The 26858-nt window shown below is 37.7% G+C and overlaps 4 protein-coding genes across 8 annotated transcripts; 2 read left to right on the plus strand and 2 right to left on the minus strand.

Annotated features, from left to right (window-relative positions):
- The first annotated feature begins 1764 nt into the window (after positions 1-1764).
- On the plus strand, positions 1765-4355 carry LOC103321820 (L-tryptophan--pyruvate aminotransferase 1-like). Its single transcript, XM_008223658.2, has 5 exons — positions 1765-2053; positions 2244-2547; positions 3076-3368; positions 3476-3783; positions 3885-4355. Exons 1-5 carry the CDS (start codon positions 1941-1943, stop codon positions 4091-4093), a joined length of 1227 nt encoding a protein of 408 aa, XP_008221880.2. The 5' UTR covers positions 1765-1940; the 3' UTR covers positions 4094-4355.
- A 153-nt stretch (positions 4356-4508) lies between these two features.
- HAP13 (Clathrin adaptor complexes medium subunit family protein) lies at positions 4509-8492 on the minus strand. The gene is made up of 11 exons (XM_008223659.3): positions 8062-8492; positions 7653-7799; positions 7479-7541; positions 7214-7390; positions 7024-7127; positions 6093-6200; positions 5881-5977; positions 5656-5753; positions 5362-5503; positions 5106-5228; positions 4509-5012 (listed from the first exon to the last, which is right to left on the minus strand). The coding sequence occupies exons 1-11, from the start codon at positions 8188-8190 to the stop codon at positions 4914-4916; spliced, it is 1287 nt and encodes a 428-aa protein (XP_008221881.2). The 5' UTR covers positions 8191-8492; the 3' UTR covers positions 4509-4913.
- Positions 8493-16361: 7869 nt separating this feature from the next.
- Positions 16362-19978, minus strand: LOC103321909 (lysM domain receptor-like kinase 3). Of its 5 annotated transcripts, none has more exons than XM_089046551.1 (10): positions 19160-19978; positions 18650-18790; positions 18313-18443; positions 18107-18196; positions 17902-18007; positions 17475-17626; positions 17248-17345; positions 16984-17122; positions 16707-16805; positions 16362-16609 (listed from the first exon to the last, which is right to left on the minus strand). In XM_089046551.1, the coding sequence occupies exons 1-10, from the start codon at positions 19812-19814 to the stop codon at positions 16445-16447; spliced, it is 1776 nt and encodes a 591-aa protein (XP_088902677.1). In that variant the 5' UTR covers positions 19815-19978; the 3' UTR covers positions 16362-16444. The 5 variants fall into 5 exon arrangements, with proteins under 5 accessions (XP_088902677.1, XP_088902676.1, XP_088902675.1 ...); XM_089046550.1 differs by having other exon boundaries at positions 18578-18790; XM_089046549.1 differs by having other exon boundaries at positions 18313-18452; positions 18578-18790.
- A 3978-nt stretch (positions 19979-23956) lies between these two features.
- LOC103321823 (peroxidase 44-like) lies at positions 23957-25639 on the plus strand. The gene is made up of 2 exons (XM_008223660.3): positions 23957-24423; positions 24574-25639. Exons 1-2 carry the CDS (start codon positions 24172-24174, stop codon positions 25366-25368), a joined length of 1047 nt encoding a protein of 348 aa, XP_008221882.1. The 5' UTR covers positions 23957-24171; the 3' UTR covers positions 25369-25639.
- Positions 25640-26858: the final 1219 nt, after the last annotated feature.

Genomic DNA, 26858 nt, shown 5'->3' on the forward strand with positions numbered 1-26858 from the left:
ACATCAGCACTTTGTGAGAACCGAAGCTTATAATCCAAAGGGTCAATAATATTTGTAGAAAGTCAAAGTATTTGTAGGCTTTTCACTTCAGCATAAGCACAAAAAACGAATGTGTAAACCATTATTTGCAACAGCAGTGACAGCTTTTCTGAAGTGGTAAGTCAGAACACGCTTCAATATATTACCTGATGCTATTAAAGGTTTAGGCATCGGAGGTCAACGCTCTTTTGGCTCATGATAACAGCTTACACATCGGCGATTAAGTGAATAACGAAGTCGTAAATGATCTTTAGCAACGGATAATATTCGAAGCGTATAACTATATCATACGCATCGGTTCCCAATATTTCGGTTCTTGGGTACCTTTAACAACGGATATTATCCGAAGCTGAAAGTCAATTTTCGCATAGTGTAGTTAGAATTTTATGAAGTTTATTTGACTTTCTTGAACTCCACATATACTTCGACTGAATTTCATAAAAAAATTGATAAAAGTAGTTGAAATCTTATCATAGAGTTTGATAAATTTTATATAAACTTCTATAAATTGTAAATAGTGATAGGTCATCATGTTTGATGTTGGTGATGGTAGTACAGACAGTGGTGGTGGGGATGGTAGAGGCATTAATGGTAGTAGGAGAGTGGTGCCAAAGACCATATCAAGTGGTGGTGCTGGGGGTGGCGGATATGCTTTTTTTTTTTTTTTTTTGGTTCAGGTGTGCCTTTTTCCAAGCCTTAGTTGTGGGCTTCGGTTGACTTTGTTTGGGTGTGAGTTGTTTGGTGTTGAATAAGCACATCAACTCCTTCGAGTTTGATGCGTGCTTTTGGTCTTTCTGCAGGAGAGTTTGAGTTGTGGGTGCTACTTGGCTTTTCTAGATGGATGTTTATGTCATACTATCTTTGGCCCTGTGTGGCTTTGAATGGAGGTATATTGTATGAGTTTGATGTTGCCAATGAATCCCTCCGTATTAGTTTGTAACCCCTTTGTGGGTGGTGATTTTAACCCGTTTATGAGTAGTCGTAGTGTCTCTTATGGCTATTCTATTTGTATTATCCTTAGTGCGTAATTTATGAATACAATTTCTCAATCGTTTGATAATAAATAAATAAAAAATTATTGAACTCAACTCTATGTTGCGTGGTATTTACTCTTTCTGCCACTTAAATAGTACTTAAACTAAAAAACATTGTTTGTCTAATTATAATTTATATATGTCTATAGCATCTTGATGCACATGTACATTGTGTCCAACACATGACAAATATATATTCCGTAAACAAGTATCGATCTTAACATACATCAAAATTTTAAAAAAAGAAAGGTTGTTTTCGAGTTCAATTATCAATGAAATTTTTATCTTGGAATGTTTATATCCGTGCCACAATTCTATATAATTCTTACTTGAATATTACTAGAGGAAAGTTATCTGAATATTATAAGAGTAAAATAAAATTATAAAGTGGCCACATACAAAACTTCCTCCAGAATTGGAAGTTATATATTTATTTTGTTGCCAAAGTTGCAAAGGGAAGGGGGCTTGAACCTATGACTACTTGGATGCACATCAAAGGTCCAAGCCAATTCAAGTACCAACCATCCCATTGATAAGTTAGAAGATATGTTTAGAATTTGTTTAGGTATATCCGTAACAATTATGGAGGTTCTTAGATTTTCTAACATGCTTGATATGGTCAGATTTAATATGACCAAACAAGACAGAAAACCCCCCAAAAAAAATTATAACTAGGGTGCATGAACCTCTCTCAACAACATGTTACCCGATGCACCGAAGGTGTTCACATTTTGTTCTTTATATATAAAGAGAAACACAGACGAGGAGAACCAACATTGAGAGAGAGAGAGAGAGAGAGAGAGAGAGAGAGACCAAAAACTTGGACAACAATTAAGTGTGTTGTTAGAGAAACAGAGAAGAAGAAAAATGTGCGGCACAGACAACCCTGCTTCCATTAACAAAAGCTCTCTGCCCTCTGCCAACGGCAATGGCATCAGAAGCCCTACTTGCTCATCTGACCATGTCCTCAATCTTGAACAGTAAGTTCTCTCTACCGTTCTTTTGCCTGCCAGTGCCATCTTTCTTACACAAATTTAAGTAATTATTATTGTGGGTTTTGTATCCTTAATCAAAACTTCATCAAGTGGGTTTAGTTAAAATTGTGTCATAAGAATTGAACATGCATGAGATTAACCATAAGTGTTGGTGTTTTGGATTTGGTGATGACAGGGGTGACCCAGCAGTGTTCGAATCATACTGGAGAAAGATGGGGGACAGGTGTACGATGGTGATCTCTGGGTGCCAATTGATGAGCTATATCAGCGATTTCACCAACATTTGCTGGTTTGTGGAGCCAGAATTTGAGGAGGCAGTTAGGAGGCTTCATTGTGTGGTTGGAAATGCAGTGGTGGATGATCGGTATATTGTAGTTGGGACAGGCTCCACCCAGCTCTATCAGGCTGCGCTGTATGCTCTCACTTCCCCTGGCGGGCCCGAGCCCGTCAGCGTTGTGTCTGCTGCCCCTTACTACTCGGTAAGCCTCCTCCTATACTCATTCACATTTCATCACAGCCGTTGGTTACTTAGGGTTTCTTGGTCAATGTATAGATCTTGATCATGTAGGCTCTTTTCTTAAGTCAACTGAACAAGATCATCAATAGAATGCTGCTTCAGCTTCACTTATAAATTTTATCAAATTAAGCGTGTTTTCAGCGCTTGTGTTAGCTATGCAATTACTACCTGGTTAATTCAATTCGCAGTATGATAATATAAGTATATTATATTTCTCCGAGTATGTGACGGGGGCGACATTATTATACGAGAAGAGTGTCGTGGAACATGCAGATGTTTGCATGGGAGGTGCGAAAGAGGCCAACATATGTGTCTTTTCGGAAACATAATCATGTTTGGGAACATGCAACAAACATATGCACGTATACCTGTGTTTTGAAACCGTGGCAATTGAATATAGTAACATGGGCATGTCTAGTTTATTAGTAGCCACCTCTTACAGTTGTGGGAAAAAAAAGATGAAATATTTTTTGCTGCTTTGTGCTTGCAGTCATATCCGGAGGAGACAGACTACCTTTGTTCAAGGCTATACAAATGGGCAGGGGATGCTTATGAGTTTGACAAGAATGGAACTGGACCTTACATTGAGGTTGTCAACTCCCCAAACAACCCTGACGGCACTCTCCGGGAGGCCGTCGTGAAAAGCAGAGGTGATGAAGGGAAGCTCATTCATGACCTTGCCTACTACTGGCCACAGTACACACCCATTATTCGTCTGGCTGATCATGACATTATGACCTTCACATTTTCCAAAAGCACAGGCCATGCTGGGTCACGCATTGGGTGATATGATCAATCTTTGCTGTTTGATCCACTTGAAAATTGCATGTATAAGATTCAAATTAATTTTTTCAACTTGGGTTTGTGTTTTTTTTTTATCCTTTGATCAGATGGGCTGTCGTTAAGGACAAAGAGATCGCTAGAAAAATGTCTAAATTCATAGAGATGAGTACACTTGGCGTGTCCAAAGATTCCCAGCAACGAGCTGCAAAGATAATGGGGGTGCTTTGTGATGGCTATCAGAATTGCAAGTCTGCTAACAAATCTGATGATCTCTTCTTTGAGCACAACCGCCAAATCATGGCTGAGAGATGGGAGAGGCTGAGGCAAGTGGTTGAGCGCAATCAAGTTTTCTGTCTGCCTAAGTACCCCAAACAGTACTGCCTCTTCTCTGGAGAGTTGATTGAACCATATCCAGGTAATGATGATGATTAAGATTAAGATTAAGCTAATTAAAACATAATTAGGAGCTTCCTTTAGTTGGCCTTTTTCTAATTACTGCATGTTTTGTGCTTACAGGATTTGCATGGTTGGAGGCGAAGGAGGGGGAGGAGATAGACTCACAGAAGGTTTTACGAGGGAGCATCAAGGTACAGGGAAGGACGGGGAGGCGGTTTGGGGTTGCTGAGAAGTATGCTAGGATCAGCTTGCTGAGCAACGAAGAGGTGTTTAAGGAGTTCTTGGAGAGATTATCAACTATTAAATCCATGAGCAGCAATGGCCATTAAATTTAGTCACATCTATGATCTATCTATTAGTAGTAACGGGCAATAATAATAGTTAATATGTACTCGTCACTACCCACAGTTTGATCGCACTCAGTGCCGGTAGTAGTAGTCCTCCTATATGTCCATTTCTAGCTGCTGAGGGCGATGACGTTTGTATCGTCATACAGAACAAATAGGAATGCCATAATTATTATTTCTATTTGCATAACAAGGTTTGTATCGTCATAATTATGATTTACATATATACACATCTTTATAGAGTCCATTATGCATTATATTTATAGAGTCTATTATGCATTATATTTCAATAATTCAAACCGTCTTTTTGTCGACACTTATCACAATAAAATAAATAAATATGATGCTTCAAGATATATATATATATATATATATATATACACACACACACATATGATGCTTCGAAAATACACTTTTTTTTTTTTTTGCAGTCTTTGATTTAGGACCTAAAAGTAACGGTTCAGATTAAATACAATGCGAAGCGGGCACCACAATAACGTCCCTATTGAGGGATCCCAAAATTGAAAAATAAGAATTGAAGAAAAAAAAAATGACAGCCAAAATCCACAACCACAATAACCAATTCTCAATTCAACGTATAGAACGAATCTACCTTCCGGTAACCATCAACTTACAACATCGTTAGATGAACATTCATTATACAGAGACAGAAGCAACAGAACCATTCTCAACAAACCACAGATCTCAGGCAACTGGTTTTCCAAGAGGGTCTTTAATGTATCCACCAGTTTTGAGTTTGAACCATTCAAGACCATCCGCAAATCCGGAGGATGGGGCAACTTTATATAAGCCTTAATTCATACTCGCCAGCCATGGTTATGTATCTCACCCATGGAAGAGCTTGGTATCCGCTTTTTTCAATTATCTTCAGGTAACGAACCTACAAAACCCCACCCAATTTACATAAATGTCAAACTTATCTGCTTTGGTTGGTTCTGCATCCCAGAAATAGAGCAAGCAATCAGGTGCATACCTGTATTCCAGAAACGGTAAAATATGGTATCTCAAACTTCACACGTATAGGAGCTTTTCTCTCAGGAGTTGCTTCTTCAGCTGTTATACTTGGAAGACGAAACTCTGCTCTCAACATATACTCCTATGCAATTTGGATTAAAGACAGAGTCAATAAAAAGGGGCTAATGTGTACAGCACGGGGACAACATAATAATCTTCTTAAACTAGATATAATTTTGGAAATTTGTGCAAAGATATTTAAAATGAATCCGCACCTTGCCACCAGGAAAAGATCTTATTTTCCAGATAAGCGCATCACTTTCAGGTGCATATGCTGCAGATCCTAATGATGTCCGAACCTCAGGGTTGGTGGCATCAGATAACACAGGGACCTCAATCTCCACATTTGTTGCAGTGCTGTGCAGTTAAGTTTTCATGAGAATTAAGGGAATAAACATTAAGGTACCCAGAGAACAAAGCAATTGACTTGACTAGAGACATGATTTGGCAGCATTAACTAGACCCAACCGTCTCAGTCTCTATACAAATAAAAGAAACTTTTCTAATACCTACGCTCCTTGAACTGACTTCTGGCTTTTACCAGAATCTCAATACGACTTTTCGAATGCCTTTCAATTTGAGCTTCAACCCAAATTAGAGGCTTAACCTAAAAGAGGAAATAACGAAAATCATTAAATGGCATGTGACAGGCAATTAACAAACACCCCCCCTTCCAATACTAACCCACACACACAGAAAAATAAAAGACAGCATCAATAGAGCATGAGGGATACCTGTGTACTCAGCCTATAAGTCATGAGATCAAAAGCTCCATCAGGTGGTACAAAGGATATTGTCCGGTCATTTTCAAACCGAGCCAAACGCACACACCTAAACCAAATTTTATGATTTAGTGCGAGGACTTGTAGGAATATTAATGATTTAAAATCTCAACCAATTGTAAGACAAACGCAAGAATTCAGATAAATCAGAGAAAGCTACATACTGATGAAATTTGATGTCTTCCAAATCAATGGCCTTCCCCTTTGTTGCTCGGCCTTGTGCCTCCAACAGAACTCTATCATTTAAGCCCAGCTTACACTCTGGCATACCACTGCAACAGGAATTCAGTAAATACTATAGTTCCCAGATGATACTCTCAGTACATTAACAAGAAGGCTAAATAGTTAAAATGTAATTAGAATTATATAAATTCACTAGAGTACACCATTCTCTTCTGGTGAAGAAAAAGTCTACTGTACAATTGTTGAGTGCAAGCAAACAACTTGAGGCTGTACTTCTCAACTCTATAAGAGCTTAGGTGTTTGTATGAACAGAGTCGAACATCACAGTCAGAACATGCTAAGGAGGTCCCAAGTAATATAGCGAGGGTGCAGTAAACACTCGATGGAGATAATTAAAATTATGAAATTAGTTATGAATTTCCAACACATAATTGAAATTTTCAAACAAAAAACTTTAATTTCTTAAAGGGTCAAATTGTTGTTGAAGTTGAGACAGTCTGCCGCCGCTCAATAAAATGCAAGCCCATGCAAGCCCTAGATTAAATGGGAAAATAACCCATGAGTGTAACGTTTCATAGATCAATCACTTCACTGCATCGACTAGTTTTCCATGGTGAACCAAGGGTTTAGTTAGTGGCTTTCACAACAATAATAACAGGGTACTCCAAAGAGCGATATTAACTAGAATTTACACCATTGTCCTCGTAATATTGTTGCTTCCTAAAATGGATTGAAATGTTAGCATACGCCAAACAAACTAGAAAATCCTAAACTGATATCTCCATATGGAATAGTTGTATTCAGTTGGCATTTGGCTAGCATATGAATCTACTGCCAAGTTAAGTGAAAGAAGCACAAGTAAGACTGCTCAAGCATAGAGAGAAATTCACTGGGGCTAGGATGGAAACACACCTCAAATAAGTTCTCATCTTCAACGCACCAACAACATCAGACCTAATGATTTGTCCATTGCTGTTGACAAGTATATTAACACTCTCCACCACATCCAGGAAAACCTGAAAATTAAAGGGGAGAAAGGAAATTCATTTAGTGGTAGTTCCTAAAAAGAATAAATAATCTTCTTTTTTCCCCATGCGCCTACCTCATTCTTCTTGTAGCGTATCCCTTCACTGCGCCAAGACACCGCATTTGTTACAGCCATGGGAGGTCTCTGTGTAACTTCCATCCTGTAAGCATCAGTCTTGATAAATTCACTGAGAATCTTGGCTTCAGTATACTGAGGGTAACCAAAGTCCATCATCTCATCAAGCAACTCATACTACAAAGAAAGGACACAAAGATCGCATCAAATCACAAAATTTCATGATAAAAAATAAGCCAAATAAATGGTACAAATGTCTTCTTACCACAACCACAAAGTTATCCCTAAGTGATTCCTCTTCTAACTCTTCAAAGTAATGCTTGAAAACCTGTGGCCCAAGCATGGATCACCATAAAGTTAAAAAAATTCCCAATCATGCTGGCGGAAACAAAACAACTACGAAAGATGAATGCAACTTATAATTACCGAAAGAGCTTACATCAACTATGCGGTGTAGAAAGAAGAGAAGACTAGCGGCATTGCAGTTCTGCCTGGACGCAGTCATCAAGTAGACATTGTTATGCTGTATAAACAAGTAGCTTACGCCATTATCATGCACAACTGGATCATGGGATTCCGGATCAACCTGAAGCACATTGCGCAACCACAAAATGAAAAACAAAATGCAGCTATCAAGTTCTACTCTTACAAAATAGATCAAAGAAAACTTCGTTGTCGCTAATTTCAGAATCAAACGACACAAAAGGGAATAATTTATAAATAAACGATAATTCAGTTTTGTTTTCCATCGTTCTCTCAGCAACCAATCAGTTCCTCAAACAATTAAGATACAGAAAGCGCAGAAGCTGTAGAAATTGAGCAAGTGAAAGTAAGAAGAAGCTTCGAACCTCTTTCTCGATGAGCTTAGTGAAGAAGCGCTCGGCTTGAACGGCGGAGACGTCGCCACGATAGTCGCGCCAGATGAGAACGCGGCCTTTGATGTCTAGGAGGAACAGCGCCGAGACTGCCCCTGCCATGAGGTCACTGGTTTCTGCGTAGGATCAGATCGGCGTTGCAGAAATTGGATGCGATCTGGTTCTGATTTAGTAGCAGAGTCAATTAGCAAGAAGGAGAAGGAGAGATCACGTAGTACGTAGATCTGAATCTGAAGCTTTGGGTTTTAGGGCTTAGGGCTCCGTTCGCCATCTACTATTTCTCTTCCAACATTAACCGTCATCTTCAATCTCCCTCTCTGAAGAGTCTGAGTTTGGAAATGGAGCTGTTCGCGGTGAATATTTGCCTCTTCCAGACGTTAGAGACCCGCGACTCTCTCCTTCTTACGACGCCGTTTTTGGTTAAATTCTTAAATAATAAATAATTACCACTCAAGATTTCCCTTTCCTATATTAATTGAAATCGAAAATGGGTATATAGTGACTTTATTAATTAATTACATACAAAAATTATAAGATTATGATAGAAAGCTGTTTGAATTTTTAGCTCGAGTAAAAGAGGATTATTTCTTCACTTAAGGTCTTATGTTCGGATTTTTTCTCGCCTAATGTTGCTTGTATACCTTCCTTAATGTTGCTTGTCTAGAAAAATAGGCATATTTATTGTAGTATTCTTGAAACTTCGGTTAAATCTTATTTTACTCCTCCCAAAGTTAAAGTGGTCCACTTAACCCCTTGATCGTGGTTTTGTGTTTCACTTTACCTCCCACCGTTAACGTCATTCAAAAGACCATAAAAAATGCTGACGTGGCAAGGTCATTATGATAAAAGCACCCACGGTGGCCAATTGCTGAGCATAGTTAGCATCCTACATGGCACAGTGGACCCCAAAGGCTTTTAAAATCCAAATCTAAGCAGCTCAAAGGGTTAAGTGGACCCCAGTTAACAATCGACTCTCTTCTTCTTTGATAAAAGGGTTTCTAAACTCAGAAAAATTACTTACCACCATTTCAAGGATTTAAGTAACTGTACCTAAAGAAAAATTTCTCAATCTTTCTTCAATTAAAAGGTGTGAAGATGAGGAAAGACCCTCCACGAGGAAAAGAGCTGGCTGTTGCTGCACCTCATTGCTACTGTGGGAGGCTTGCTCAGTTGCAGACTTCTTGAACAGAGTCCAACCCACTTCGGGGTTCTTTGTGTGTCCAAAGTCAGAGGTAGGTTTTGAATTTTCTATTTTATCAAAATTTGGACAATAAATTATGAGAATGTGATGGAACTTTTGTTTGAATGCAGAGGGGGGAAAACAATTGTGGTTTTTTTTTTTTTGGGTATAGGTTGATATTGAATGCCTCCTGTGAGAGAGCTCTGATGGCTTGGCTACTGAGGACAATGAGAGAATTTGAAGATCAGATTGGTCGTGCAAGAGCAAGAGAGAAGAAGTTGTGGATTGCTTTATTTATTTCTTGGGCCTTTGTGTTTATGGTTTGGTTCAGCAATATTGTGTAATGTAAGTTAAGTAATGTGGTATGTTTGAAAGTTAAGTAATGTGTACCTAGTAGAATGACAATTTAGTGAGATGGGAGGCTTATGTAATGGTTGTAGCATTTTGCAAATGTAATGGTTTCAAAGCCCTTTTTGTAATGGTTAAGATTAAACACTTTTGTATGCACCAAGAATTCTTGAAACCTTTCAGAGTTTTTGAACTACCATTGGTTAATAACTTGTACATAGTCTTGTAAATAAATTGTACAAAGTCTTGGACATAACTCAAAAGAAAGACTTTGTAAGCACATGTTCAATTCATGGCAATGCCAAAACAAAATACAAAAGACTGAATATGCACATGTCATATCCATGACAATGCCAAACAGTTTGTACCCAAAAACAAAATAGACAACAAAATATCAAACATACAGTTTCTACCCAAAAACACATGTGTTCACCAAGACAGAACAAAACATAAAACTAACATTCAACCCATCAAAACACATGCAGATGATTTCTTTGACCCAAAACACATGTGATAACCAACACAGAGCAGAGCTTTTTCAATATCTCCATTATTGAAACTTTGCCAAGAATGCTTTCCTCTTAGCTAGAGACTTAACCTAACTTTCCTTTGTTTAGAAGCTTGTGGAGGCTGAAATGCTTGAGGTTGAGACCAATTTAGTTCTTGAGACTGAGATGGTTGTTGTTCAAACTGAGAAGCTTGAGATGCTTGTTCAAACTGATATGGTTGTTCAAATTGAGAAGCTTGAGATGGTTGAGTTGGTTAGTGAGATGGTTGAGAAGCTTGGTTAGATTGAGAAGATGTTTGGTGATGATTGAACCTTTTTTAGCCTTTGATATGATCTAAAATAAACAAATGAAGAGTTCTATAATGTTACTTAAATAAAAGAAACCCAACTTACTAGTTGTTTTTGCCTTGATTATGTAGAAAATGATGCATGAAAGAGCATCAAGGGTGATGATGCTGCCAAGTGTAAATAGATTGAAGGATAAGTTGTTAACAAGTCATGTGTGCGTCACGTGAGGTAGTTAGATAGTTGTTAGTTAACTCAGTAGTCAGGTTGTTAAGCAAGATTACTTAAGATGTAAGAGATCTCCAATTGTATAATATGAGACTTAGTGTACTGAACAATTCATTAAGTGAAATACAATAGAATATTCACTCTCAGTTTCTCTCTGTATTTTCTTCCTATGTGCTTTTTCTTTATAGAATTTTTGTATAATTTCTTTCATCTTAACAATTTCTGCCTTGATTGTCCTGTAACTCTTTGAGTTGATGTGTGTTGCCTTAAGGTGTTCTCTTCTTTTGCCTTTGTGATGGTACCTGACCAATAAAAATCACATATGAATCCATATCAGAATGCTAAACATATGGAACTTTTAAAATCAGATGCTTTAAATATACCTGACTGCTACTACTTGTTTCATTTGCCTTTGGACATTTCCTCTTATTATGGCCCGTTTGATTACATATGGAATACTTGGTTTCCAAATATACCTTTGCAAGTGTTTAGCTTTAGGATTAGAGCTTGAAGGTGGTTCAATAGATGACCTTACCTTGTTTTTCTTTGGCCTCCCTGGCTCCTTATGATACTTAGGTGGCAGCAAATGTGGAAAATTTGTTTTAGCCCAGAAGTTTTGGCTTTCCATTGGATGAACCATGGGCTTGTAAGCTCTCATAAAGGCCTTTTTTTTTTTTTTTTGTAATAATAATGTGCATAGCTCATATGATTGTCATTTCACTACCCAATGGTAGCACGAGCATACTTACATGGGATCCCAATTAGATTCCATTGCCTACATGAACAACTTATGCTTCTCAAATCGAATACCACCTGAGTGCCTCCAAAACACTTAACCTCGTATTTGTTTTCCCAACAAGCCTTGGAATGCACTAGGTTGACTGCTTCTTAAGCTTCTCAGAAGTTGCAAAAACTCTTGGCCCCACATCACGAGCCCATTTTTCCATATCTTCTCTTCTACTTGCCATCAACAACATGATGTAATACATGACCCTATCAAGCATTGTTATAATAAGCTTGTCTCTAGCATCAAGGATAGACTTGTTGAATGCTTCCCACATGTTATTCAAGAGAATGTCACACTTTGAGTGTGTTTTGAAGTGAGATCATTGGATTAAGCCTTGCAACTAATCAAAAGTTAGTCCTGACAAATCTTGGAGCTTTTTCATCTCTGCTTGAAACCAAGTTATAATTGTACTTCTTGCAGCAGTTTCCATATGTTGTTTTAGAACTAATTCTTTATGGTCATCAAGTATTAAATTAGCATGCATATATTTAAGGCAGTGCATATGCTCAAAGTTTGGGAACATGTCACCCACTACATCAATTAAGATGCCAAAAACTAAGTCCAAGTTTCATAATTATCAGCATATGCCACTTATCAACACCAACATCAGAGAGTAATTGGTCAGGGTGTTACCTCTTGATGTGACAAGCATCCAAACCAACAACTGGCCTCAGAGCATCAACAAACCATTTCTTTGTAGCTGCCAAGCATATATAAATCCTTTGAAATCTGGATTTGTCACCCTCCAAATTGGACTTAATGATTATAGTACTTCCCACATTTATCCTTTTTAGCTCCTCAACATAATCCCAAAGAGACTCAAACTGTTTTGTGTAAGTCCCCTTACTTACAGCAGTTCCCTTTTGCCTTGCTCTGTATATTTGTGATCTTGAAGCTATGACACATAAATCTTCATTTACCATTTTCTTAAAAGCTCCTATCCCAATTTATTATTCTAGACAGTATGTAGAATATCTCTCTGCTAACTATGATGAGTTAGCATGTGTGTTCAACAATCCCACAAGTATGCTCTTCTTCATAACTCTTAATTTGAACCATGCTACTTCCATTTACAGCTAAAGCATAAACAAACCATGGACATTTTCCATTCTTGATCCCATCACAAACTGCTCTAACCTTTTATCATTCTTGGAGAACCTAATATTCCTTTTGTTAAATACTGAATAGTTTCTCACTGCTTTCATAGATATATAGATGTGGGGGTCTTTTTGTTCCAGCAGCCCGACGAATGGGCTTGGGCTACCGTAAGAAGAAAACGAACATAAATTCCCCAAGTATCTGAGTTCAGAAACCAAACTTCTGAAAAAGTTTTTGAAAGGTTTGATGAAACCTTAGAAAAATACCCTCAGGTTCTCTTCACCAATAGCCAAATAAACATAATAGATTGATTAATGGCTTAGCATGAGGAGTTTGTGGCATGGGAGCAAAACCATCATGAGTTTAGCATGAACAGAGAGAGATAAGCGTGAGTTTCTTACAGTGAACAAAGGGTTAAAGTGGAACAGAGGAAGATTAGACAGATTTCTTTCCTAAAGAAAGAGGAAAACAAACGAATGAGAGAATTGGGTGGCTTGAGTAAAATTCCCAATTTGTTTGACAAAGCGTGGTCAAGCCTTGGATGGGTTATTTTGCTAGGTAGAAGAAGCATGGAGGAATAGGGTTCGAAATTGCTGGGTTTTGGAAGCAAGAGAGGAAGCTTGCTCTCTGGATGTGGATTAAGTGAATTTTCAGTTGCTTGACAAAGCTTGGTCAAGCCCTAGATGGGTTAGGCTGTGGATGGTTTTCTGGGTAGATGAGGCTCTCTTTTATAGGCTTGAAGAACCCTAATTTCATCTAACTTTTCCTTTCCCTTTTCATCGTTTCTTCCTACTTGATCTAATTTGGTGAAATTCTCCTATCCAAGGAGCATGGGTAAGGAACCCTTTGTGGTTCCAATAGTTTGACGCAGCTGGACCTTCCCATAAGGTGGGGAGGCGCCACCTGCTTTCTCTCATAGTTTTCAAGATGGAGCTCGCAAAGGAAAAAGAGATAAGAGGAGTTCTTTGTCCGATGGGTATTCGTCTCTCACACATGGATTTCCACTGGTTCCTTGTTTGACCGTCTTGGAATTCTAGCAAGGATGGAGCACGATGCCAGATTTTTTATAAGGCTTTGGGCTGGGCTTGTATGTACAGTGTTGGGTTATCAGCATGTTATCTTCAGCATCTAATGAGTTTTCGTTAAGCTGCTGGAAGTGTTTTTGACAAAGTGTTTAGGTGCTCTAATTAACATAAGGTTTTCTAAACAAGCTATTGTATTCTTTCTAAGGCATTGGGTTATGTTCTCTCTCTCTCTCATGCTAGCCCATGTGTTTGGGCTCAAGAAATGAGCTTGAGTTTTAGGGCTCCCAAGCAGCCCAAAACTTCCATTTCTTGGCTCATCAATGGGCCTCATGAAAGCTTGTTACCATCCATACCACAACCCACTCAAGCAAGCCTCGGGCATTTGCGTGGCTTGGGCCCACTTAAGCTTGTAGCGTGGTTGTGTGTGAAATAATAATTTCATGCTTGGCATGGCATGTCAATCGGCGTGTTTTAATTTTATCGTCCTTGAATAGAGGCATGATGCTTGATGGGGTAATTAGCATGGGCTCGTAGAGTCAGTGCTTATTTCAACTCTTAGCGTGAGAGATTGCATATTTATTTGGCATGGCATGTGGTCTTGGCTTGTGCAAGCATGAATGAGGAATTTTGCATGCTCAGAACCGAGTCTTTTTCTTAATAAGGCATTATGTTGGGCCAAGAATTTATTTAGGCCCAACCCTGGATTTTTGGGCCTCAACAATAGACACTGGAAAATCTTAGACCAATCTTAAAGATTGGATTAGTCAAATTTATGGCAGGCCTAAAATCATCAAACTTGGGTAGTTTTCTCTTCCTATTTCTCATAGGCATATCAACCTCATCACATGAGCTACTATTCAAGATATTAATAACACTTACAACCATATCATCTGACTTCTCTCATTCATCTACAGATCAATATCTGTAGCATTGTGGTCAACATAGTTGTCAAATGCTTTATCATCATTTTCCAGCAAGCATTGTTTATCTTCACTTTACTTATAAGCACTGTCATAAAATTCAAGGTCTTCCTCATGTTCTTCACTGTCTTCATTCTCATTTTCAGCCCTTTTGTCATTCTCAACCTCTTCATCACCCTCATCCTCCACATTTATAGCCTCTTCAACAGCCTTCTCATCATCCTTATCCTCCTCATACATACCCTCATAACCAGACTGTTCTTCACTCTCATCTTTATGTTCAAATTCAACAATTAGGTTTCTTGCAATAAGACCCTCCTCCCTCCAAGCCACTGCAGTTTCATCCACATTAATAATAGTGGGGGTGTTCCAAGTAAATTACAATCACTCTCTGAAAGCTAGGAGGCACCAAATGAGACCATTCAAGTAACTGAGCATCACTATGTATACACACTTTTTTACCATTTTGTATCCCTGTCACAACCACTTGGTCATGGTAGCCAAGCTCTTTTGCATACTCATATATCTCTAACAAATTTATGTAGTCTAGAAGACACCAATCCAAATAATCAATAAATCCCTCCATATAAAACCACCACTCATTGAGGTTTGGGGACTTTACCATTCTACTCCATGATGTACTTCAAAGATGACTATTCCTTTGTTATCTGTACAACAGAACATAAAAAAACGCACTTTAACCATTGCCTAGTCATATGTACAGTTTAAAAAGGACAACAGAACCACCAAACTACCAGTAAATAGACATGGAGCAAGATTCACACGCAATTAACATTTTTAAAGTACAAAAAGAACCTTTAAACAACTAGTAAACAAGAAAACATAACAGCAAGACATAGGGGTCCACAACAATTTTTTATTCCAGTCTTTTCAAACTCAACACCTTTGGACCCAACCCAACAAAGCCAGCAGACAATGAAGAAGCTTAAACCTAGACCACACTCTGTAAATCTCTCGTTGTCATCGATTCCATTTCAAAAGAAAAGGGCCTCTTACCGTACTCTGGTTGAGAACCTCATTTCTCTCTCTGCACCATTATTGCCCTTTTCAATCTCTCTAATATTCGCGCTTCTCCCAAGATTTCGATTCTTCTACAATATTAGCTCCTTATCAGATTTTCGAATCTCTCTCTCTCTCTCTCTCTCTCTCTCTCTTCAATTATATACTCCAAACCATAATCCCCAAATTATTTCGACTAGGAAGCTTTTTCTTTTGGCTAAATCCACGAAATGAGTTGCTTCAATTTGGATTTTAAAAGTCTACGCAGTACACTATGCCATGTAGGATGCTGACTATGCTCAACAATTGGCCACTGTGGGTGCTTTTACCATAATGACCCCACCACATTAGCATTTTTTACAGTATTTTGAATGGCATTAATGGTGGGGGATAAAGTGAAACACAAAACCACGATCAAGGTGGTTGAGTGGGTCACTTTAACTTTGAACGGTAAAGTGAGATTTAATCGAAGTTTCAGGAGGTACTACAATAAATAAGCCTTTTACGCACACATACACAAAAGTGTCAAGAGAAAATCCCCAAGCTAAGGCCAAGAGTTTTGGGTGGGATCAAAGCATATAAAGGGTTACTACATTTGGTTTTGATCAAAAATTTCGTTTCTTTTCCTTTTCCTTTTTTTTTTTTTCCACATCAATCTTATTATTACATTAAAACAAGAATCAAACTAATAACTTTATACATGTCTTTTTATTTATTTGTCTTACTTTATATGCCAAACATTGAAAAATTACAAATTGGTTACGACTACTAGAGCTGCATTTGACTACAACACAAAATTAGTTAGAGACTTAAAAAGGGAAAGAAAATACAACAAATTATCTAGAAACTCACTTGATTGATATACGATGAAAATACATGTAACAAAATTACACCCAAAAAAGAAGAAGATCCTTTAGCAGAAAACAAGCAATCTCTGTGTGAACAAGTGTTTTAGGATCATCTTCCATTAAATACACCACTGAAAACCTGGCTATTCCCACCAAGCGATGCTTCCCATTCAATTGAAGACACCATAATCTGTGAGAGCATCACAACAATCTCCCGCATCTCTGGCCTCTCCACTGCTTCTTCACTCAGACACCACTCAGCAATCTCTGCCATCTGCAGTACGTATATATATATGATCTGACTCTTTTTTTTCTATCTTCAAAGTAATAAAACATGAAAGACAAAAGGGTATATAATTAAAAAAGGAAACCTTGAATATGTCTTCCATGGGATAGTTGCTCCGGAGATTTCCATCCGTGGCAGCCTCTAAAGCTGATTCTGGATCCTCGTCTTGGAATATTTTCTTAATCTGACGATGTGTTGGAAATTGAATTTAGATTGTACTGTTGTGACATGCATGCATAGATATTTGTTAAAGTACAATCATTGGACAAACATAGATATCTGTTCACTTTCATGTTTCATGTGTGGTTTTGATAAACTCTGTTTTAAGATGTAAATATATGTCAAAGTCTGTGGAAACTTACAACTATAATTAAAGATTTCATCTTCTCAGGCTCACGGTTGTCACGAAAAAGTGCACGTTGCCCTGTGATCAGCTCCGCTAGCACCACTCCGAATGCAAATACATCAGTTTTGTGAGTCACCTGGAGCTCCTTGACAGATCTTTCAGAAACACATACTAGGTCAGGTCAGATATACCAACAACTAAGAAAAACTTGCTTCTGTGTGAAGGTTTACCATAGTGTCCTTTGTGATAGTTGTATAAAAGGCAAAGATATAAAACTTACTCTGGGGGAAGATAGCCTGGTGTTCCAACCAACCTTGTTGCTATAATGTCTTCCTCATTGGTTCTTCCAACAAGCTTTGCCAAACCAAAATCTGCCACCTACAGAAATGAGTTTTAACCTACTAACTTTTAACAGAAGTTGTACAATAAAATTCAGTAAAACTTTAATCAAACTCGGCCGCATTAAAAAGATCCCCATGGTGGAGAATGAATTCATTTTTTAGATACCTTTGCCCTGAGCCCCTCATCAAGTAGAATATTGCTTGTCTTTATATCACGGTGCACGTATCGGGCTTTTGTGTGGTCGTGAATGTATTCAATACCTTTTGCAGCATCCAGTGCAATTTGTGTTCTTGCGGTCCAAGAGAGTGGCTGGTGACCTGATTTAATAGCCCAGTTTAGTGAAGTTCCTAACAATGCTTTATAGGTTAAGGATCCAAGCACGCAAAAAACTCCAGAATCTTATTAGATATATGACCTAAGTTTGAAAACATATAGTCTTTGTTCCAGATGAGCACTAGTATAAAGCCTGTTCTGATACTTAAGTTTGGATTTGTTTGGTTAACTTCATCTCATTTAGCTGCAAGTTAATGATTAGCTCTCCATGTAAAAGGTCCTTTTTAAGAGGTGTGTGGCTGTGAAATGATTTGAATACCTTTAAGTAATGGATCGTGAAGATGTTCACTCAGTGATCCATTCTGAACATACTCATACACCAGGTAGAGGTGGTCATCTCCACTTGCATACCCCAAAAGCTCCACCTAAAACAGAGATTTCACAAGTGATCATTCTGCTAAAGCCTTTCTTTCACACCATGTTAGAAATCAGAGGAGGTCATTTATTTAGAAATGATTACTTACCACATTAATATGATGGATCTTGCATAAGACTTTTAGCTCTGCAAAGAACTCTTTGGTACTATTCGATCTCATCTTCTTTACGGCAACCTCCTGAAAGTTGAAGTAGCTGTTATCTTCTGAAACTTAATGTAACCACATATATGCGGCTTAGTTTTGTAACTTTCGTCAGGTAGAAATGGAGAAAAACTTGTGGGGTCTTTCCATACCTTCTCCCCTATTACTCCAAAGTACACACTACCATATCCACCCTCTCCAATTTTCTTAGTTTTATCAAAGTAACCGGTAGCCTCTTCAATCTGCTCAACACCAAATATTAGCAGTCCGTCTGATTCAAAAACTGGCCCATCTATAAAACCAACAATGTAGGTTAACTGTAATGAGCAATTTTCTCCCTCTCCAGGCATATTGACATAGCTAATCCAACATGCACAAATTATTAAATTCTAGAGATGGTTGGAGTTTAAATCTGACCTTCCATGTTTTCTTTATGAAGTAACTGATTATGCAAGGAAAAAGATCTATGGACAGCCAAGCTTTTGGAGCTTCTGGACACAGATTTATTTGGAACTTCCACAATTTTTTCTGGTGTTCGTCTCCTATAAAGGAGAAGGATCAGTGTGCTCATTGAAAGTAATGTCACAGCTAATGTTATGCCAATCAGTATCATCCACTTGTGTCTGATTCCTGATGATAAAAAACAAAGCAATGACCGTCATCTCCCATAGAAAACTATCTGTGAATTTTCTGAAATGCTTGTATAAACTTGTCCATGTAAGAATACATAAATCCGCGGTATTGGAAGATTGAAAGAAAACAAAGCAAAATGAAATGAAGTTACATCATATCAAATAATTATCAAACCCTTGTAGTAATCTGATTTCCAGTAAATTTCAATTTGATTCAGAACTTCCTTTTTTGTGGTAAAAATTGTTGACCAACAAATTCATTCATGTTGGAGGCGAGACATTTTTTTGTTTTTTTCAACTGTGGACATAGATTCTTAGATATTTCAAGCACGTGAAATTTAGTCAAGAAGTCTAAAACAGAACTCACCTGTTTTCGATGTTTTAAGTCCATTCTTTTCCATGGGAACAAACAACACCCAACCCACAACTATGAATGAAGGTTTCTCAGTCATATTTTTGTTCATGTTTTCTATGTTTTCAATTTTGGCAGACAGCAGAGTTCCAATATCCGACAGTGTATCATGCTCCTGAACTGTATATGTTACCACAATCTGAGAGTCACTTTCTACGCAACCACACGGAAGATGAATGGGAAAGTTGGCTTCTGGAACGAATTTCGGTAGCTCTTCTTTGACAGACAAAGGTTGGCCACTGTAAATTTGATTGGAGACATCATAAAATGTGTCTGATGGCTTCACTTTGTAGGTTGTATCATAGAAATATCCAACAGTGCCAGATATGTTTTTGCAAGAACAAGGCACTCTTACGAGGTAATCTTGTTTGCTGTTGTGTTTTATAGGATTGACATCCGATGGAAAGACAGAGTAGAAAGAGGCAATTTGTTCTTTGTTCAGACTGATGTTGATGTGGTACAGTGAGGCATTACATGTCATGATTTTTGCAGAGCAACTCAAAGGGTTTATGAGAGTGGCTATAATAGATGCATCGGAGGCAAATCCTGCAGGAAATTGGGTGAGCCACAGAGAGAGGAGAAGACAAGGAAGATGATGAAGGGATGCCATGGTTGTGGTGTGGACTTGTTCCTTCCTATGCAGGAAAGAAAGAGCTGAAAATGTAGGAGTTTCAAAGCATTGTTTTTTGTTTGTTTCTCAAGCAACACCAAAAGAAGTGATTGGTGGGAATACCCTTGTTTATTTGGAAACTGCTTAGGTTTCCGTAGGTTATTGCAAAGAGAGTTGAATTCATATATTACTCAATAGTATAGATAAAGTTTTTATATGACCTTTTTGTAAGCATCGACGAAAATGTAATCTATAATTTTCTAATCTTGATCATATTTTTGTAGGGGGTAAGATCAAGTCCCAACTTAAATAGACGAAAGTGACCCTCAATTTGACTGAATAATTGACATAACTAAGTGCAGGAGGACATGACACGAACCATAAGTTTACGAGAACTAATTGAAAGTACATAAGGCAAAGTAGAACACAACCTATAATTCAGAGACATTGCTAAATTTTTGGTATCAAGAGAGCAGAAGTAGATCGAACGGCTCAAGATCAATTATTTAATTTAAGCATTTACTGTGGTCTGTTGATATAGACAGATAAAAACGCTAGTGTGCTGCGTCAGTGGAACATATGACATTAATCATTATTAAAAGGCATTCTGGACTGGTCCAGTTTTTTTTTTATATTTTTCTTATTGCTGTCATTAGTAGAGCAAACACAAGCTTTGTTTTTGCCGTTTGTAATGCATGGTTGGCTGTTTGGAGCTTCTTCCTCTGTTTTTAATTCAGGGGCGGCTGGAAAGATATTTTTTCTATCTGAGCAATCAGATATATTCTTATATTTCCATTAATTATTTTTTTACTGATTAGAATTATACCTTAAATTAAAGCCGGAGATGTCTTCACAGCTCTGCCAAGGACTTCTGCATATTACAATTATTTTTAGTGCATGAACACGTAGAATAGGATTATGGGATGCTTCCTTGGTGAGAAAAAAAAGGACTGCCGCCTTGGTTCCTCATTTAACTAAAATAATCATCATATTGGAAAAGAAAAAAAAAAGTGTCCTCAGATAGCAACGAAGAGCTAATCAAGATTAAATTGTGGTTACAATATAAATCAGGGAGTTAGAAGTTAGACATTATTGGTTTTTGTTACGTACGTAGGTTGCTTCTTCATTTGAACTCTGTGCTGCCGGCTGAGAAAAACCTTATCTTAGAAGTTGATGCAGTAAAGTCATATATATAAGACTTTTGATCTTGTTATTTTTTATTGGAGAGTGCTGAGTTGTTCCTTCCAGTTAAGGTTGTGATTGATTACAGTCTTTCCAATTGAACAAGAACAAAAAAGGAACCATAGGTATTTTTCATGCCCAGCAAAGCAAGCATGGTGTTTAATGATCTAATAAGCCCACAGTTTATTTTTTGTCTTTTCTTCATGGATTGAATCGAAGCTCAAGCAATTCACAAAGGTTTCTTTCCACTCTCTAAAGACAAAGGTTTTTATTTTATTTTTATACAAGCGATATTGGAGAAAGGAGATTCGAACATAGGACCTCGAGTGCAGAGATAACTACTCTTAACTTACAAGCCCCTTACCTCTAAGTAGAGGCTTGAGTGGACAAAATAATTTCAACCTTTAAAATAATATTTTGTTATTACATTATTCTACATGTTTTATCAGAATTCGTTTTGGGCTATGCTTATTGCAGACACTAATAAAATTAGAAAGATCACAACACAAAATTCCTACCGCTCTTACCCCTCTCTCTCCCCCACCAAGGAAGGTATATCACTCACAATTCACTGGTACGCAATTTGTCACACCACACAGGAAATCGAAACTTCAAACCGAGTTTATTAGAAGAAGAAGAAGAGCCTAACAAATTTTGAAACCTATTTCTCAAGACTATATATTTACAAAGGCCAACAGACAAAACATCAAGAGAAACATATAGAGGCAAGGCAAAAGCACCTGCAATCTTGATATAACACTAATCATTAATCATGTATAGGTAATTGTGACAGTTTACACATCATTAATCATTGATTAATTAACAGGGACACCATGGGTCGTCTAATGATCACCACAGCAACCTTCTTCACCTTGTGCATCATCATCACCATCATCGTTCCTTCATCAGAACTCACTTGTATTTGGTGTTTTAAGTCCATTCTTTTCCATGGGAACAAACAAAACCCAACCCACAACTAGGAAAGAAGGGTTCTCAATCATATTTTTGTTCATGCTTTTTATGTTGTCAATCTTGGCAGACAGCAGAGTTCCAATATCTGACAGTACCGTATCATGCTCCTGAACTGTGTATGTTATCACAATCTGAGAGTCACTTTCTACGCAACCACACGGAAGATGAATGGGAAAGTCGGCTTCTGAACAAATTTCGGTAGCTCTTCTTTGACAGATCATTAGGTTGGCCGCTGTAAATTTGATTGGAGACATTATAAAATGTGTCTGATGGCTTCACTTTGTAGGTAATCTTGTTCGCTGTTGTACTTTATAGGTTTGATTTCGGATGGATGGACAGAATAGAAAGAGGCAATTTGTTCTTTCTTCAGGCCGCTGTTGATGTGGTACAGTGAGGCATTACACGTCATGATTTTTGCAGAGCAACAAATGGGGTTTAGGAGAGTAGCTTTGATAGATGCACGGGCGGAAAAACCTGCCGAAAGTCAAGTCAGAAACAGAGAGAGGAGAAGAAAAGTAAGGAGATGAAGGGATGCCATGGTTGTGGTATGGACTTGTTCCTTCTTATGCAGGAAAGAAAAGGCAGAAAATGTAGGAGTTTCAATGTGAGAATGTGAAGATGAAAATGTCCTACATTGGAAAGTTAAAAAATCTTGTAAGGGCTTATATAAAGTATTGGGCTACTCTCCCTATTGTCAATTGGTTTTGGGGTGGAATCTCAACTTCCTTCATGCTATCATAGCAGATTGCCCACTTGTGAAAGCGACCACACATGCTCTACGTCACCAAATATGTGTTGTCCAGCTTTGTTTTTGCCGTAAATAGAGCATGGTTGTCTCTTTGGTGCTTCTTCCTTTGTTTTTAATTAAGGGGCAGCTGTCCCTTTGGTCTGCCAAGGACTTTTGCATATTATTTTTTTTTTATTATTTTTTTATTATTTTTATTATTTTTATTTTTTTTGTGCATGAACACGTTGAATAGGAATAATATAGGATGCTTCATTTCATTGGTGAGAAAAATGAGTCTGCAGCCTAATTAGTGTCATTGGACTGGTAAAATTCCTCGTTTAGCTGAAGGTAATATGAATCATCATTATTATTATTATTATTAATCATTATTATATTAAGAAACATTTGAAAAGAAAAAAATGTGTCCTCAGATTGCAACGAAGAGCTAATCAAGATTAAATTGTGGTTACGAGTAAGTTTTTGGTACATTGGTTCCTTAGGTTTCTCATTTGAACTCTTAGCTGCCGACTAAGAAAAACCATATTTTAGAAGTTGATGCAATAAAGTCAAATATATAAGACTTTCAGGGTTTGTTATTTTTAATTGGAGCATGATGAGGTGATTGATTGCACGATTGCAGCAGTCTTTCCAACGAGAGCAAAAGGAATCATAGGTATTTTTGAGGCCCAGCAAGCATGGTGTTTTTACCAATCTAATAAGCCCACAGTTTATTCTTGTCTTTTCTTGATGGATTGAATAAAAGCCCAAGTAATTCACAAAGGGCTTAGATGAGTCTATTTTTTATAACAGCGGATCTCGAACGCGCGCTGTTTTTTATCACTTAAACTATAAGTCTTTTACCTCTAAACAGAGGTTTGAGTGGACAATATAATTTCAACCTCTAAAATCATCTTTGTTAACTTATTACATTATGTTACATGTTTGATCAGAATTCGTTTTGGGCCATGCTTATTTGCAGACACAAACAAAATTAGAAAGATTCCAACACAAAAGAAGAAAAGAGAGATGTCAAACTTAGGAAGTTGCAAACATTTATTTTTGGTGAGTGGTGATTTTTGTTCCTCTTAGTTTTGGGGGGTTGAAAGTGAACAAATTCCTACCTCAAGGATTTTGTCATGTTAATTGGCTGGTGGCCCTTACCCCTCTCTTTCCCTCTCCAAGGAAGGCAATCACTCACAATTCACTGGTACGAAATTTGTTACACCACACAGAAAATCCAAATGTACAAAATAAAAACTTCAAACCGAGTTTAGAAGAAGAAGAAGAAGAGCCTAACAAATTTTGAAACCCATTTCTCAAGACTATTTGCAAGGGCCAACAGGCAAATCACCAGGAGAAAACATATTGAGGCAAGACAAGCACCTGTTATCTTATAATACAAGAAACCTAATATTTCACTCACGTCTATGTAAATTTGACAGTTTAGTGCACATCATTAATCATTAATTAATTATCATGGACATCATGGATCGTCTAATGATCACCACAGCAACCTTCTTCACCTTGTGCATCATCATCACCATCATCGTTCCTTGGTCAGAGGCAGCTGGAGAAAGCACTGGGAATGGGTTACGTGTCGGCTTTTACAGCCACAGTTGCCCAAATGTGGAAAAAATTGTTGCTGACATTGTGTCAAAGGCTCATCAGGATGATCTAAAGCTCCCCGCCGCCCTCATTCGCTTCTTCTCCCACGATTGCTTGGTCAAGGTAAGTCCATATACATCCGGATTGGATAAAACTATTTGTACCATCTCAACTGAACATCTCTAGTAATAACAACACGTTGCAAATGGTACAAATAATATGAGTTGAAATCATGCTCCTCCTCAATGAATTGCATGGTTATTAACATTACAGGGCTGCGATGCCTCAATTCTTCTGGATGCCACAGCCTCACATGAGCCTGTAGAGAAGCAAGCACAAGCCAGTGAAATGCTTAGAGGTTATGAGCTCATTGATGAGATCAAGGACAGGGTAGAGCAGGAGTGTCCACAAACTGTCTCTTGCGCTGACATACTAGCCTTTGCTGCTCGGGAAGCTGTTTTTCTGGCCGGTCTGCCACGTCACATGGTCCCCGCTGGACGCCGTGACAGTCGGACTTCCCGTGCTTCTGACATCACCATCCCTAACCCTACAACACCTTTCGATGAGATCATAGATTATTTCTCCAGAAGAGGCATCACCATTGACGAAATGGTTGTGTTGAGTGGTGCACATTCCATTGGGATTGCTCATTGCAGCTTCTTTGACTACAGACTCTACACCTTCAAAAACGACCAGCCCCAAGACCCTGCCCTCAACGCATCCTATGCTTCTGAGCTGTCTAAAACGTGCCCAAAACCCAACACATTGAATCCAGCTGAGGCTAAACAGAGAGCCGTCGAGTTAGATCCCACAACACCACTCGTCCTGGACAATCACCACTACCTGAACCTGTTGCAAGGGAAAGCCTTGCTTCAGTCGGATCAGACAATGGTTACTGATCCCCGCACCAGCGGATTGGTGCAGCAGTTTGCCTTGGATCCCGAATCTTGGGCTCGAAGATTTGCCAAGGCCATGATTAAGATGGGCAGAACCAATGTTCTCACTGGAAATGTTGGAGAGATAAGGAAAAATTGTCGGGCAATCAACTATGAGCAATTTAGTTTTTAATGTCAGTTGTATGTAGAAATAATTGTGTATATACTATAGTGTATCGAATCTACTTAAGTCACCATCCCATGTTGGGTAACTTAATAACTTATATATATCTCTCGTCAGATAACTAGGTCACAAAATGATGAGATATATAGACATGTAAATATTATAAGATACACACAAAATATTTCTGCATTGTGGCTTGGACAAAGCTTAATTACTGTAAGTTAGTCTGTAATTATAAGTTTTTTTGTTAAATGATTTTATAAATTTGATTTGACTATTAGTTATTTAGCCTAAGGAGGTCTCTAGATATCTAGAACATAACACATTGGTATGAACTATGAGAGGTAATGTCTGTCATTTATAGTGACATGACAGACAGGTGTGCTATATATTTTTAGCTTTGTGTATGATAGAACCTTACCTTGGAACTTGCAACTTGGAAGTTGGAAGGAAGCATCTCCCATATATATCTCTGCAAACGAACCATTCAATCAAGGAGGAAAATTGAGCACTCTAATTGAGGACATCTATCGAGCATTTTCTGTGCACACCTACTAGCACTCATGAAAGCTCGCTAAAACGTATTTTTAGATGGTTTTAAACATTTAGCACAAGATCACGTTGCCCACCATGTTACATCTCACGCCGTTTAAATTCATAGTGCCGTTTGGTTGGCGTGAGAATGTGTTATGTAGGTAAGGTATGCATAATATATTGGAGTTTTTATAACTTATATTTTCATAAATGTCAATTTTTATAAAAAATTTCAAAAGTAGCCAAAAATCCACATGAATAAACTTAAATGCCCTCAAAACAAAACTCACGTAAACCTGAAAGGCAAAACCCTATTAGATAAAACTTTGAGAATATTTAATTTATAAGTTTATTTAGATCATTTTGTTGATATTTTCGTTTTGCATACATACCTCTAACTTAGAGAAAACTTGGAAGATGTAAAGTTATAGTGAATATCTTTGGATATTGTAAACAAATATTCAAGTAAAAAGAATTTTTTACAGCAAAATTTAATGGTTTTATACATGCACCGATTCAAGATATAAAGATTTAATGGTGCAATAGAAGGGGATGCCACATGTGTGATTCAAGCAGTTCTTCATCTTGTTGAAAATAGATCGGCTTTTTAACGGATGATGGTTTGCGGATTGGTATTGTAACAAATAGTAGTTAGTTAAGTCTTGCCTTTTTTTGGTTCCAAGTCCAGAAAACTCAGCAGAACGTTTTCAATGATGTTTTAGTGGAAGATCTTTTGCAATTTTGTTTTGTTATCAATCTATCTCGCATTTTTATAATAATTATAAATAAAAAAAATAAGAAATAAAAAACGTAACAATACATAATAAAAATTGAACTTTGGGAATATACGCTACAGATCATGAGTATTCCCTGAACGATTCTTTTGTTTTTAAGGTTTTTGCTAGTTTTAGATTTAAGGGTATTTAAGTCTATTTATGTGACATTTCTGCTATATTTGAAAGTTT

The sequence above is a fragment of the Prunus mume genome, linkage group LG2 (genome assembly GCF_029339155.1).
Source record: "Prunus mume cultivar Tortuosa linkage group LG2, ASM2933915v1, whole genome shotgun sequence".
NCBI lineage: Eukaryota > Viridiplantae > Streptophyta > Magnoliopsida > Rosales > Rosaceae > Prunus > Prunus mume.